General features: G+C 54.7%; 1 protein-coding gene across 5 annotated transcripts in view; it reads right to left on the bottom strand.

Annotated features, from left to right (window-relative positions):
- Positions 1-14,576, bottom strand: part of Clmn (calmin (calponin-like, transmembrane)) — a 77,299-nt gene extending 62,723 nt beyond the window's left edge. For all 5 annotated transcript variants that reach the window (XR_261944.2, XM_005390382.2, XM_005390383.2 and 2 more), the window contains exon 1: positions 14,444-14,576. Coding sequence is in view for 4 of the 5 variants with exons in the window: in XM_005390382.2 (XP_005390439.1) it covers positions 14,444-14,525 (82 nt within the window). In the remaining variant the exon portion in view is untranslated. The remainder of the gene's footprint in view (positions 1-14,443) is intronic.

The following is a 14,576-nucleotide window of genomic DNA, read 5'->3' as shown; positions in this document are numbered from 1 at the left end:
AGGATTCGGGCATCTGCATGGGTCCTGGGACCCATCACTCCCTGACACTGAGAGATGACTGCCTAGGAAACCCAGTCCTGCTGGCACTGCTGGTGCCCGAGGGCTGGCAGGACAACGTGCAAATGAAGGACGAGGGCTGGCTCCACCCTGACACCCAGCGCTGCGGCAGCTACGTGAGCCCCTCACTCAAAGGGCTCTTTGACATGGAGCTCCAGTGTTGAGGCTCTTGGAAAACCAGTAGCTGATATCATAGTTGTCCTATGAATTGTGTCCCTTGTAACCAAGTGCTCTCCATTTGTGGGAAGAATCCCAGAAAGTGACACAATGACACATGACCTTCGGGTGACTGCAGAAAAGCTACAGACTGTAGGTCAGGTGCAGATGCCGCAGCTGTCCCTTGTTTTCTGGACGTGGCCTGTTTCAAAACCCAGCTGGCCTTCTGGGTCTTGAGCTGACTTCAGGCAGCAGCACTGTCAGCGGATACCCGCTGTGTCCACTGAGGTTCCCGGTCTCTGCTCCAAGGTGGGCAGTCAGCCCCATGGTCCTGTCCAGGTGGGGTGACAGCGGTGATGGCAGGCTGATTTAGAGGGCTGCGGTGTTTCAGGTGGGCGGTGCCACCCCAGGCGGAACAGCTGGGGGAGACTCTGATTGGCTACCTGGCTGGCACCTGTGGGCTCTGTGCAGGATGCTGACCCTCCTGCACAGCTGCACACCTCATTCCCGGAAGCCCATTCTGCTCCAAAGCCCGCGGTGCCCCCTCCGCACCCACACACTGGGCAGCGCTGGCCTCAAGCTGGGAGAAACAGCCGTGCGGGGGAAAATGCGCCTGGAAGGTCACAAGTGTTACTAACGCTCACCATCCTGACCCCCTGCCCAGCTACCGGCCCAGCCACTGTGCCAAAGACTCCAGCTCGCACCTCTGCACCTTGCTGGGCTCCTACCAGTTCCTCTTTTGCCTGAAGGTATCCCTAAAGGTCTCCACACCAGTCCCCACCAGACACAAGGTCCTGCTCTGTCGCACCTTCCTGACAGACCGATCGCCCACTTCCCAGGGATTCAGGCCCCCACCACACAGCTCACTCAAGGCCAGCTGCTGCCACACCGGCTCCACAACAAGATTCCGGAGTGTAGACCTAAACCTCCTGTGACACAACCCCAGCAGTGACTGGGTGGCCAATTCATTCACCTCCTTCATTTGAGCCCCTACCAAAATACCAGCCACTATACCAAAAAAAAAAAAAGTTCCTTCCTTCCTTTAAATAAAGAAAAGAAAAACATTGAATTCAAAAGGCGCGGACTACAGAAGACATATTTAACACTCCCGACTTCACTGACTCCACTGAGCAGTGACAGAAGGGCAATGCTACTCTTAAACTCACACTGCAGGTGTGAGAGACCAGCGCACCACAAGGACACTCGTGACAGTCAGAAGTCAGCAGCCAGCGAGGGAAAGAGCTAAACCACAACTCCGGGCCTGGCTTCAACCCCTTCTGTTTCTGCAAAGACAGGCAGGCTGTCTTTGCTCAGGTTTGCTCTTGCTTATCCGCTGAGGGCTGCAAAGTAAAAAGGCATCATTTGAGCAGTGGTGGGGTGTACCGATTCACTTTTTACAGGATCTCCCCAGCGTTCCCCTTCCGGGAATCTGACCCAAGCCTAAATCTAGCAAGTTGGGTAAGGCTGGCCTGGGCATATCTGACGGAGGGGTGGGTAGGGTAGCTTTTTCAACCTGCCAGAAGAAAAGCTTGGCTTAAAAACCTTGCGTAGCCACATACAGTTCCAGGCCCGGGCAGGTTTCTGAGAGCGGGCAGCTCCACCACCGAACAACCAGCAAGTCGGCCGGCAAGAGAACCTCCTGCAGCACTCCTCTCCCTAGCTGTCCGCGTGCTGTGCAAGGCATGGCGTCGCTGCGAATGGCAGCATCAAATGCACACTGGCTGTGACAGTGTGGAGGTAAAATCCCATTGGCCAAGCTGGGAGGAGCTGTGGGACCTGATGGGTGACCCCAGGCCTGGGGAGGATACAGGTGTGTTCACTGGGAGAAACTGCCCTGCTTCTGTGGTGTATCCCCCTATGGCTCCTGACACCAGCCACTGGTGAGCCACAGTGTGTGGCTGGGAAAACCGCCATCAGACGTGACCAACACTCTGACTTCTCCCTGGAGCCTACGTACAGCGGCAGGCCGGACACAGTCAAATGGAAGAGAGCCGAGTGTGACTGTGACGCTCACCTGCCAGCTTCCTACAGGGCCGCTCACTGGAGGTACACTTTTTAGTCCCCAACTCTTAAATATGAGGGGACAACCAAGAACTATGAGATAGTTAAAGAAAGAAATCTCTGGCGTGAAAGCCCCAAACCAGGCAAAGGAGAGTCGCAGCTCTGTAGAGAAAAGAAGGAACACACACATCACCACAACCCGCGGCATGCCAGCCTCTGCCCCTTCTCCTCCAGAATGTACGCACCCATCACAGCTCCTAAGCAGCATCAGTGGCACGCCTCCCTTTCACAGCGAGGTGTGTGAAGAATAAAGACGCTGAACAACGTCCCCAAAGCCACAGAGTCAGTAAGTGGTGGGCGTGGGGTTCTGACCCAGAGGCTTGGCTCCTCGCTCTCTACCGCTGTACGGGCTGCTTCCACGCTTCGAGCCCGGCCCCCACCACTCATCACTGCCGTCGCGTGGAGAGAAGACTTCCCTAAGAAGCAGAGCTCCTGCGAATTAGAAACGCAACAGATGAAAGCACGGAAGATGCAAGAGATAAATTCTTCCAGAAAGCAGAGCAAAAAGCAAAAGGACAGGAAAGAGAACAGATAAGAAAATTAGAGGACCAGTCCAGGAGGACTGATATCAAAATTGAAGGAGTTCTGGAAGGTCAGAGAAAAACCAAGAACAAAAATCTGGAATGGAATAATCCACGAAAATGCCCCAGAATTGAAGGACATTCTCCAGATGGGAAGATCTCACTAAGCATTCAACATAGGGAACAAAAGACACTAGCAGCAGGGCAGGCCCCCTCGAAGGCTCCGGGCACGGGGGTCAGGGAGGGTCCTGTGAATTTCCAGGGGGAACAAAGGGGGCCGCACAAAGTTGATGGGGAGTGATGTCATCCTCCTAAGGGCAGTCCTAGACTTGGAGACCCTGGAGCAAGTCCTTCAAAACGCTGAAGGAAAGTGATTTCCAGCTTTGAACTTGAGGCTCAGCTCATGCAGCGGTCAGGAGCAGAGGAGAATAAATCCATTTCCCCAGCTTCGAGTTCACCCAGACACGGTGGCTCAGGAAGGGTATGCTCCTGGCTTCAAGGAAGAAGGAAGCAGCCGACTGGCCCAGAAGAGAAGAGGAAAACACAAGAAATGGTGACCGACAGATGTGGTGGGTTAACTACGGGTCAAGTGCGAACACCGAGCTGAACAGAGTGTGTTTCTGGATGTGGAAGGCCCACCTGAGGATCGTCGTCAACAGCATAAAAGGAGAACTGCCAGGGAAGATGGTATGTTGGGTGTGCTGTTGATTCTCCTAGAGAAGCTTATCACTTGGTTTTCCTGATATGAACTTGGATGTTCTCGTCAGAGGAGCTTGATTCTTCACTGTCACTGAGGATGGCTGCGGTTCTCTTCAGGGGAGCTCTCGTCCTTACCTTGAGCATTGCTTCCTGGCTCCAGCACAGATCCCTCAGACTGTTGGCACAGATCCTTCACCTGCTGGCACAGACTTTCTAGCTTCCACCACTGGTCTTTGGGCTTTCCCCGTGCAAATCCGTGACTTGCATGAGACATTGTTCTGGGCTCTAGGCCTCCCACTGGACTCATGGAGGACACTGCCATGGGCTCTAGGTCTTCAGCTGGACTCGTGCAAGACATTGTTGTGCGATCCAGGCCCTCAGCTGGATTCTTTGGGTCTCTAGTGCACGGACAGATCACCTCTGCATTTGACTTTTGCAGTGAATATTATAAAATAATCCTATAAATTATGTGCCCTGTATTAAATCTATTCCTTTGCAAACCCTGACTACAACAGACCAGATGACAACTAGGCTCCCAGTGTGAGGGCAACAAGCCCAGACTGGGGCAAGTGGAGGAGCCCAACATGCTGGAGAGGTCTGGGACATAGAATTCACGTGATGCCCCAACATCTAGAATAATAAGCATCTGAGGACAAATTTATAAGCACATACCCCAACAAAAGCCACCCCTAGGAAAATAAAAAGGAGAACGGGAGGGGAAATGTGATCATGCTCTACGACATAGCTAAGCTTTGAGTAGCACCCACTAGTTGTAACAGAGCAAGGCCAATTACCAAGCTTACTCAAACCATGATGGCAATACTATATATTGGGAAATGCGATGGGAGAATAAGAATTGATATTAAATAAGTAAAGAGGAAATCTACATCCTTCCTTCCATAGCAAGAAACCAAACCAGAGTCTAGACCCCCAGACTCAGATGTAGCCGGACATGCACGTTATTTAGAGACACAGAAGAAAATACCAAAACCAGCAGCTAAAGCATCTGCAAGCTACAGCTTCCAGGGAATGGGGCCATTGCTTTTCTTTCATACTAGCCTGAGATAAAAGGAAGGGGAAGGAGAAACAGACATGGATGAAGGCGTGTGACCTCAATGAATGTTTTAACTATCAGGGATTATTCTATTCATTGAACACTCAACTATCAGGTTCAGTTATCCATAGCCAGACCATACTAAGAAGAGGCTCCAACCCCTTCTGTGAGAGCCCAGGGCCCATACCTGCCTTTGATTCCACATTCATGCATCCAGCATGTAGGAAGTGAACACACACACACTGCCTGGTGGCTAACCTAACAGGTCTTCTGGTCTACCCCACTCCTACCATGGACAAATCCAATGGGAGCACCCAATTCCCACTGCTTCCCTCCCTCACCCACTCTGCTGGTCCATCACTGGACCTTGTGTCCAGCATTGTGGAGCCTGTGTCCCCCACATGCATTGCACAGTACTTGTCACAGTGCTCCTGAGAACTTGACATAAGCTACCACCTGTGGCAATAACCTGCTTTCCCACCCAGGCCCTCCACTTTGATTCAGAAGCACTTGTCAAGCGCCTTCTCCAGTTGGTCTGGACCTAATGCTGGCCAAGGCTTCCTCTCCCCCGACTTCAAGTTCCCCTCAGTCCCCTCTTACTGCCCTTCCCCAATGGCATCTTCCCGGACTCCATTCAGATCTGGTTCTCCACTTCTTCGGTCAGCTGCCTGGTGTTTGGGACAGTCTCACACAGCCTTAGTTTGGGGGTACAGACAATTTCCACTCCTGGGGTCACTGAGAAGACTGGAAAGGGCATCGTGCATCGTGGCGGTCATCTCTCCAGCCCCCAATCACATCAATGCCCTACAACCTATAAGGACAATTCTCCACTTTGTGGGGTTATATACAACTTGTGCAGTGTATGATACACGACAAAGATTCTCCACATACTCTAGCACGCTACCTAGCTGGGCCTTCCCTAAATCTGCCTGCCGAGGAAGAGGGGGTGTGCCGAAGTACAGGGGGCCTTTTCAGCTGCACTGCCACAGACAGTCTCATTGTATCTGGGATTTCACTGAGCATTTAATTACACTGCATCCTTGCTCTCTGGAAGCAAATAGACACAGAAACCAAACTAAAGTGTGGCTATCCACCATCATTGCTGGCTTCATAAACACACCGGGGAGACCACAGCGGACCAAACACAATGTCATTCATGGGCTCAAATGAGAGGGAAGGTAGGGGAAGTCAAGGGGAACCCAGAGATACCATCCGATGCCATTCCACAAGGCTGCCACGGCGGCAGGTCAGGGCTTTCCCCTGCTCTCTGGGAACAGAAGTCCCCTGTAACGTGTGCGTCCAGCCACGGACTCTCAACAGTTGCTGTAATGCAGCCAGGACGGAGGGGCCATCTTTGAACAGTGTCCTCAGGCTGTTCCCATGCTTTTGGAACAGACTCTCCTATTTCACATAAAGCAGAAGACTTCACCCACAACAGCCAATGCTTCACCTGCTCCCAGACTAAGGCCATTTCTGGAGCTCATGCATCTTAGAATAGAGTTGCTTTTGCATGGTCAGTTAGCAGCAGCCTTGTGACCAGAGGCTACATCTCTGCAATCTCAGCTCTAACTGGCTGCCACTGCCGTGGGTCTCCACGGAAATCACATGGAAACCTTAAGAAATGTCCTGGTGTGAAAACATCTCCCAAAGGTGTCTCTTCTAGCGAAATAGCTGAAAGCCTGTGTGAGTTTGCTATTGCTGCTATGGCTTACAACAACACAAACTCTTATCTCACAGCTCTTGTGGTCAGAAGTCTTAAGTGGGTATTACAGGCTAACATCAAGAATCCACTTCCTGCCCAGTGTGGCAGAGCACACCTGTAATCCCAGCACCTGGGAGGCTGAGGCAGGAGGATCATTGCGAGTTCAAGGCCAGCCTGGGCTACAAAGTGAGCTCAAGGCCAGACTGAACTGCATAATGAGAGACAAAAAAAAAAAAAAAAGAATCCACTTCCTGCTGGTTCCCAGCTGCTCCAAGCTGCTTGCATTCCTTGGCTCCTGCCTGCCCCCCCAGCAACGCTTTCAGTTTGAACTTAACCATTACCTCCTTGCCCTCTGCCCCTCCTGCCTCCTTCTAACAAAATAACTGTGACGCGTTGGGCCCACTCGGATAATTCAGGGTCATCCCCCCATCTGAGGACCCTTCACTAATCACATCAGCCAAGTCCCTTTTACCAAGTAAGGGACACAGTCACAGTTTTGGAAGATGAGGACATGGACATGGGGTGGGGCACTGTTCAACCTACAGCAATCGGCATCAGTTCTGATGACCTCCTCTACCTGATGGCCTGGCAGATCAAAGATTCATCACTCTGCTGAGGCCTCATCACAGAGGTGGGATCACACGACAAGAGGGCGCAGATGGGGCTCAGGGGGGCTACTCCAGACGCAGTCGCAGTCATTCTCTGCAGGGGGACAGCAAGGACAACGGGATATGACAGGAAAGGGTATGACGGTGGTGAGGGGACATCCAGTGCAGTTCATTCCAGGAAGGGCAAGAGAGGGTCCCCCGGCCCCAAAGCACACAGGGCTGTATCCCACAGGCAGAGGTCTCTTGTAGAGGATGACATGGCGAGAGAGGTCTCAGGCTGAAGGGTCTGAAACCGGACCAGAGGCTCTGGATCCAGGACGTCGGTGGCCCACAGGCCCCCATGGAGGAGGCGAGGGAAGGCCAGGGCTGGAGAGAGCCCAGACAGACCCCAGGGCCAGGACTGCACAGATGGGAAGGGAAGGAAGAGCGAGTGAGCGATGCCGTCTGTGGGTTCAGGTTCTTCCACCCCCACACTGGAGGTCATCTCCAAGCCTCCTCTCCACCGGACACCCCAGTTCTCAGCTCAGGAAGGGCTCAGAATGCTGCTTTTTAAGTATGTCATAGAGGAGAGGATTAAAAATAGTTTGAAAGAGGTGAGGTGTATAAATATCGCAAAGGCTCCTGGCTGCGTACAGAAGCCCCCAGGAGAGGGAGGCAGGGGTGTGATGTCATGGGGCCCTGCAGGTCCTTCTGGCTGACCTGAGCTCTGCAGGAGCTAAGTGGGTCAGTGGGTACTCATTGGCCCCAAATAACCCCAGGGCTTCTATAAACCCACACCTCCTGCTTGGCCTTTCCTCATCCTTGAGGGCTCCAGACTATAATCTCCAAGAAAGAGCAGATCCCAGTGCTCAAGAAAGGCAAAAGAACAAGGGGAATGTCAACACCACCCCATTTCTGCAGCGGGCACAGAAGGTACCCCACGCACAGCCCTTTGACAACCAAGCCAGGCTGTGCCACACACAGCAAGCATTTGCTGCTGCTATCCCCATACATGGCTCCTCCTTGTCGCATGTCCCCAGTCTGGGAGCATTAAAACATACAGCCTCTACCATCTTACAGGAAGTCTCAGAACACGAGGCTACAAGGCTTGCACCTCCAAGTACACATCCTGCTGTGAAAAGAAAAGTGTTCTGGTGTCCCAGAGGTGCTCCCGTGACACCACGGCCTCACCCAGCTTTCCTCTGGACAGCACCCCAAGGCAGAGCAGTGGGTGGGCAAGCGTGGTCAGCAGGAGGCAGCAGCACAAAGCCAACATCTCTGTTCTGAGACCCAAGGGCATCTTGGTGACCTCCATCCTGAGTCACTTCCAAGACAAACCACCCAACTCAGTAAAAATGTGTATCCAAGAAAGGGATAGAGTCAGCACCTAAAATATACACACACACAACGCCCTCTGGCTGAGAGTACTTCACTAAGTGTCTCCACCTTTGTCTTTCCTCTTGGTAAGGCCATGCTCAAGAGGTAAGTATTTCTGGTTTCGTGGGCCTAGTAGGAAAACAATTCAGTCCTAGTAGGACTAGTCCAACTAGTCCAAAAATTTCAGTCCTAGTAGGAAAACAATATGCAAATGAACAGATGTGGCCCGTGATCCAATAAAACTTTATTTACAAAAACTGAGTGGCAGGCCTCTTTCAGCCTGTGGACTGAAGGTTTTGAATTCTTACTCTGATAGGAGAACATTAATAAAAAGAAAAGGAAAGGCCTCAGCAAGGAAGATAAGCTATCAACAATTCTTTGAAGCCCTAGTGATGATTTTTGATCAGCTGCTTCTAATTCCTTCTATGACTGACATAATCTACCACTATTTAAAAAAAAAAAGCATGAAGAAGCAGAAAGAAAAAAGGTTTCTATGGGAACAGGGAGTTCACTTTTAATGATTTGATCACTAGCAAGACAATCACTTTATTTTTCTCTCTTCCCCTCAGACGCAGGACAGGCGTGACCTACGGCTTGCTGGGCAGAAGGACTTTGTGCAGGGGCCTCCAAAATTAAAGGCCAGTGTGTTGCACAGGTCAGCAAGGGCAGTCCGGGAAAGCTGGGCCCCTGGGGTGAAAGACTGACTCCCCAGAGCAGAGATCTGGTCTGATGGCTGCCTGCCGCGGGGCGGCTACATGGCCAGGAGGCAGCTCAAGGCTGGTCACCTCGGCCCTGGCTGCCAGCAGGCGATTCTGAGGCGAAACCTCTTCCTAGGTCTGTGCCAGCTGGATCTCAGGCCTCCCTCTCCCTGCTGACAAACCGTTGGCAAGATGGCTCACAATGGACATCCTGCTGCTCTGTGCAGGCATGGCCAGGAAGCCCTGTGTCTGCACTGACCTGGGCTGGTCACTACACCCAGCTGGGCACTTTCACCGCCACCTAGCTTGATCGAACCAGGGACACTTGACCAAACCACCCCTCGCTGATGTGCACTTTCACAGCCAAGCTTGTGAACCGCGCCCCGGGCTGCAGGCGGGGCACAGGTGGAAGCACATCTCAGCCCTTGAAAGCCGCAAGAATCCAGGAATGCAGCCTTCAGGGCCTAGTGGAGCCAGAGTCACACAGCAGCCAGCCGCTCCTGAGTGCCTGGGACCAGACTGCAGGCGGCTTTGGGTAGGCACACTCTGCCCAGGCCCTGCCACTCCTCGCATCGCCTTCCCAGGGGCTGGGCTTGACCCCCAATTACCCAACTCTCTCACTTTTCAAGTAGGAAACAAACAGAAAGGAAAAGGGATTTCCCAGGATCCCATAGAAGGCTTGCAACAAAAGCAGGACCCAGGCTCGGGCTCCTGGCTTCCTGGTCGTGTGTGTGGTCTCTCAAATGCACAGTGCTCTTCCTGCCAAAGCCCCCAAGAAAGATCTGCCTCCCGCACAGCTTTTTACCTGCAATCCAGAGTGAACTCGAAGCCGGGGCCTGACCTGCCAGGGCCAGGAAGGAACATACACATGATGATTCGTCCCCAAGAGCCTGGCATGGGCCCCAGGGCAGTGCCCAATGCGTAGTTTCTTGAGGACTGGGAGCCTCCACTCTGGATTTTCTCCAAAAATCCAAACTTTTAACTTTATGCTTAAACTTTGGAGTTTTAAGCAGGAGTCCCCAGTGCATTTACTGTGCTCTCCAAAGACCAGGGGAGGCGGGACAGAAAGGTCCCCTCCTCAGTCCGTCCCTTCTCTGGTCAGGTCCCCCTGTGGTGTGCACAGGTCTGGAGACAAGGACATGAGCAGCTGAGAGGGCAGTGATTCGAGGTAGGGGAGGCAGAACCTGTGGGGGGGCAAAGGCTGGCATAGACCCCCAGCCAGATCACAGGAGCCTCGACGCCAGGCCAAGGCAACCGAATGCTTTTCTCATCACGGCATTCACAGCCCACGATACTATTGGTCCTGGGTGAAGTAAGGAGCTACCCAGGTCACCACACTGCGCTGCAGCTCAGAGGCTGGGAAGGTCAGCTGCAGACCACGCACCCTGCTGAAGGGCTTAGCAGGGACACGTTTAAGTGCTAAGGCTGGGTGGGGTTGTAGGTGGCTCAGAGGAGGTGAAGCAAGGCCCAGGGCCTGAAGCTGTCAGTTCAGTGTCCAAGCAGCACGAGGAGGGCCTGCCCCTGGGCCTGGGCCACTGCGGGGAAGGAAGACACGCAAGGTGGGCAAGTGCGGAGCCTTCCTACCCCAGAGCCTGCCTTTGGGCCAAGCCAGCGACGACTCCTGTTCACACATAGTCCAGCGATTCAGTGTGTCCAGGTCCTGTGTGCTGTCTCCTGGAGGCCTTTGCTGCGCTCTGCCGCGATCTTAATAGCCCTTCACCTGTGTGCCCGTGGCATGAGGCTCGTGGGCTACTCATGTCACCTGGGGTCCAATCCCAGCTCCACTCACAAGGCCCATGACCTGGGCAAACTCATCCTGAGGGTGGGAATGTGGTGTGGGGAGCAGCAGCCAGGAGGGTGGACGGCAACACAGGACAGTGCCACGGGCCAAGAGCAGGTCTGTCCGTTCCCACCCAGCTCTGCCCGCACCTCCACCTGCCCGGCCCAGTCCAGCTGCTCAGGCCCAAAGGGGCCAAGAGTGAGAGTGTCTCTCCTCAAAAGCCCAAAGCAGAGCTGCCCTCTGTGCTACTAGAGTCAGGCAACCAGTCTGGCCAGATGCCCGCAACAGCTCCGTGTTCCTTAAAGACAGAGACGACAGCCAGCTTTTCATCCCCAGCGTCTGCAAGGTGTGACACTGTTGGCACACGTCTGTGAAGCTGCACAGGGAAGCGCTGTGGGCCCGGGGGCTCCCTAGTGAACAGGAGCACCTTCTAAATCCCAGCCCGGTTCCCCACGTTGCCCCGCAGCGCAGCGAGCCCAGTATGAGTGGGGCACTCGGCAAAGAGGGAGAGGACAGCAAAGTGGCCTTGGCCTCAGAAGAACACTGGAGCCCATCCTCCCTGTCCACACCCAGCAGGGAGCTGAGGCACGGACAAGCTCACCGGATACCCCTAACCTCAATTCCACCCCACGTGGCACCAAGGAAGCGGAGGCCACTGACATCCTGCAATTCCATCTTCTGCTCTCGGAAAAGGTCAGCAGCTTGGGCCGCCCCCGTTTCCTTGCAAGGGACCTTGTGAGGGTGGCACAGGCAGTCTGTGCCCAGAGGGACAGCCACGCCTGCCAGAGAGGCCCTGCTTTGCTGACATCTTTATGGCCAGGCATGCAAACCTGTCATTGAGACCTCCATCTGCAGCATGTCCAGGAGGGTGAGTGACCGCGTGACACATCTCCTGGGAGAGGCCATGCTTCTCGTCCAGCTGACCTGACCCCCACAAACAAGTCAGGGATCTTCATCCCAGCGCTCCTTGGGGAGGGAGGGGTGTGGTCACCCAAATCCCAACCCCAGCCGCATGGATTCCAGAACCCCACGGTTGAGGGAGACACAGGCAAAGGCCTTGGATGAGTAGGCCAGCAGAGCTCCAAGTCAGTTTAAACAGACGGATTTACTGCAAGATAGGGAGATACACATCTATTCCTAAAGTGTTCTTCCCAGAAATGCAATGTCCCAGAGACCGTAACCTCTGGGCCACCTCTCATTACTGACCCCAGAACTGCCCGTCCAGGAGTCCAGGACCAGGAGAGAGGACAAGATTTCTGCAAAGCATCAGGATGGCCTGTCCCTGTCAGCAGCAGCTGCCTGAAGATCCCGGCCCGGAGTCCTCCTGTACCCCGCAATTACAGATTCCTGAACTCCCGCTCTACCCAACCGGCCATCACCACAACCATGACTACCCGCGCTGTGAGTACACAAAGCTTATGAAGCAGCCCGACCTGGGCTCAGCCCGCTCCCCAAGCGCCACCTACCCGAATTCAGATGCCGCTGGTGGCCCCCCATCCGATCATCCAAACGCATCTGCCCAGCCCACGTCTGCCAGCTGGTCTTGCAGACGCTCTGAGCTTGGCGCCAGGCACCTTCTGGACTTGAACCTTTAGTTGGGACTTCCTGAGGGCCACAGACGCAAGGGGGGCAGGGTACGTGTCTGTTAAGCACCAAGGGGAAAATCAAGAGAAAACAGCTTCCACTCCACTCCTACTCTGTTCTCTGCAACAGGGGTGCAATAGCAAAGCTGCCGACCCGGCGCCCCACAGCGCTGACGATGCCCTACGTCCATTCATGGCATCTCCAGCCTACGCGGCCCAAACGTCCCTCGACAGATGGACAGATCACCAGACAGCAGCCCATCCATGTGGTAGACCAGAACTCAGCAGGAAAGAGGAACCACTAAAGCAGACAAGCAGAGACAGATCACACCAGCACAGTGTGGATCCACCAAAGATGCACTGCACGCTCAACTTTCTATCAAACTCCAGAGGCCAAACCAATCGGCAGCAAAGAAAGCTCAGAATAGTGGTCACCTTGGTGGACTGTGGGTCCTGACTGGGGAGACAAGACAACCATCTCAGGTGTGGGAAATCCACACGGGTGGACAGTGACCTGGGTGGACCCATGCCTCCCTGTGTTGGGCTTACACTTCAGTGTGTTCATTACACACATGTGTAGTACATACACAGGACAGCACATGTGCATAATTTATTTTTTCCTATGGCAAAGCCCAGCAGTGTTCAGATCATAACTGAATTTGCCTAAAAGTAAGGTCAGTTCACTGGGAACTGAAAGAGAAGAGCCCACTCATCAACTCCTACTCAACCCTCAGGACCCACCTCAAGTTGCCCCCATTCTGTATAGTCTAACTGGAGGCTCACGTTGCTGGGTGTCCCTTCACAACAACTGACCTTTAAGTGGAAGCTGATGCTGGAGCACTGAAGGAACTTGTTGCAACAAGCACTAGTATGTGCTCATTAAATACTGGGTGACTGCCTGAAATGGACAGATACACACACAAGCACACATCCCAACAGCCCAAAGTAACGTCCGGGGTGTTGGCTCTTTGCCAACCATAGGAATCAGAGATTCAGTTTATTATCAGAAGGGATCACGTTTAACATGCCCAGTCCAACCCTTCTTCTTTGACACAAATCACAGCCAGGAGACAGCAGGGAAGCCCACAGCAAACTCAGAGCCCAGTGCCTACCCCAGGAGGCTCCCTGCTCCTGGGCCAGTCACCTCTGCCTGCAGGTCCTTGCTTAGCCTCAGGGCAGAGCAGGTCCATGTGAGCTCCAGCACACATTCTATCAGGTGTAATGTTTAAACCTGACCACTCCACCCCCAGCTCCAGCTCCAGCCTGCTCCCTGGGCTGCTCTGCCGGCCAGCAGCAAAGCCACTACACCTGCTGAGGCCTGGGCCCCCACGTCCCACCACCTTGGCCGGCCTGCTAGCTGTTGTCCAGCCCCTTCAACCTTGGACTGCCCAGAAGTCCCAGCCGACCAGGGATTGGGACCAAGACGCTCTCTGCCACACAGGGGACAGAGTGGGTGAGGAGGCCGCTTCTACCAAGTCGGCTCAGGGAAGAGGGCCGAAATGCACTCGGGGCAGGTGTGATTTTTTTCCCTTTAGCAGTCGGTGCTTTCTAAGTGCGCACACAACACATCCTCCAGCCACACAAACAGCTTCTTCTGCGGCCCAGCCCGTGTGCGACGCACTGGCACTGGCCGCGGAGTTCCTTTCTCCTGGTCTCGGGGACCAGGGACGGTGAGGAAGCGGAGATCCCAGCTCCTCTGCTCCACCAAGTCCCCAGTCCGCAGGGGTGGGGGAGGTCCCTTGGCCCCCACCACTTCTGTTCCCCCTGGCTTCAGCTCAACTTCCAGGGGCGTCCCCCCATCCAAGGCCCCCGGCCTCGAAGGTACTCAGGAAGTGCACGGAGGAGCACACGCACACGCGCACACGTAGTTGCACTCTCCTCCCCTCCCTAACCTGGGCCACCGCCCCCAAGAGCCCAAGTACAAACTTCTCCAAAGTCGCCGCGGTGGCTGGAGGGAGGTGGCGACGTCCCTCTAAGGCACCCTTCACACACACACATACACACACGCACGCACGCACACGCACACTCGCGGCACACGTGCGCCGCCCCACCCCCTGGGCCCCTGCCAGTCCGCGGGGGGCGCAGGGACGGGGTGGGGGGCAGGTGTCGCGACCGCGCGAGGTCAGGCCGGGGCCGGGCCGCGCCGCGCTCCCCCGGCCGGCCCCTACCTTGCAGGTTCTGCACGCGGATGTCGCTGATCTGCCCGATGAGCTCCTCGCGCTGGAACCAGTCCCATTCCTGCGCAGCCATGAAGCGCGGGCGGCAGGCCGGGCGCCGGCGGCGGCGGGCGGAGAGCGGCGG

This window comes from Chinchilla lanigera, unplaced genomic scaffold (assembly GCF_000276665.1).
Source record: "Chinchilla lanigera isolate Chin_1 unplaced genomic scaffold, ChiLan1.0 scaffold00037, whole genome shotgun sequence".
In the NCBI taxonomy this organism is placed as follows: domain Eukaryota; kingdom Metazoa; phylum Chordata; class Mammalia; order Rodentia; family Chinchillidae; genus Chinchilla; species Chinchilla lanigera.
The sequence above is the reverse complement of the archived record's forward strand: the minus strand, read 5'-3'. Positions and strand labels throughout refer to the sequence as shown.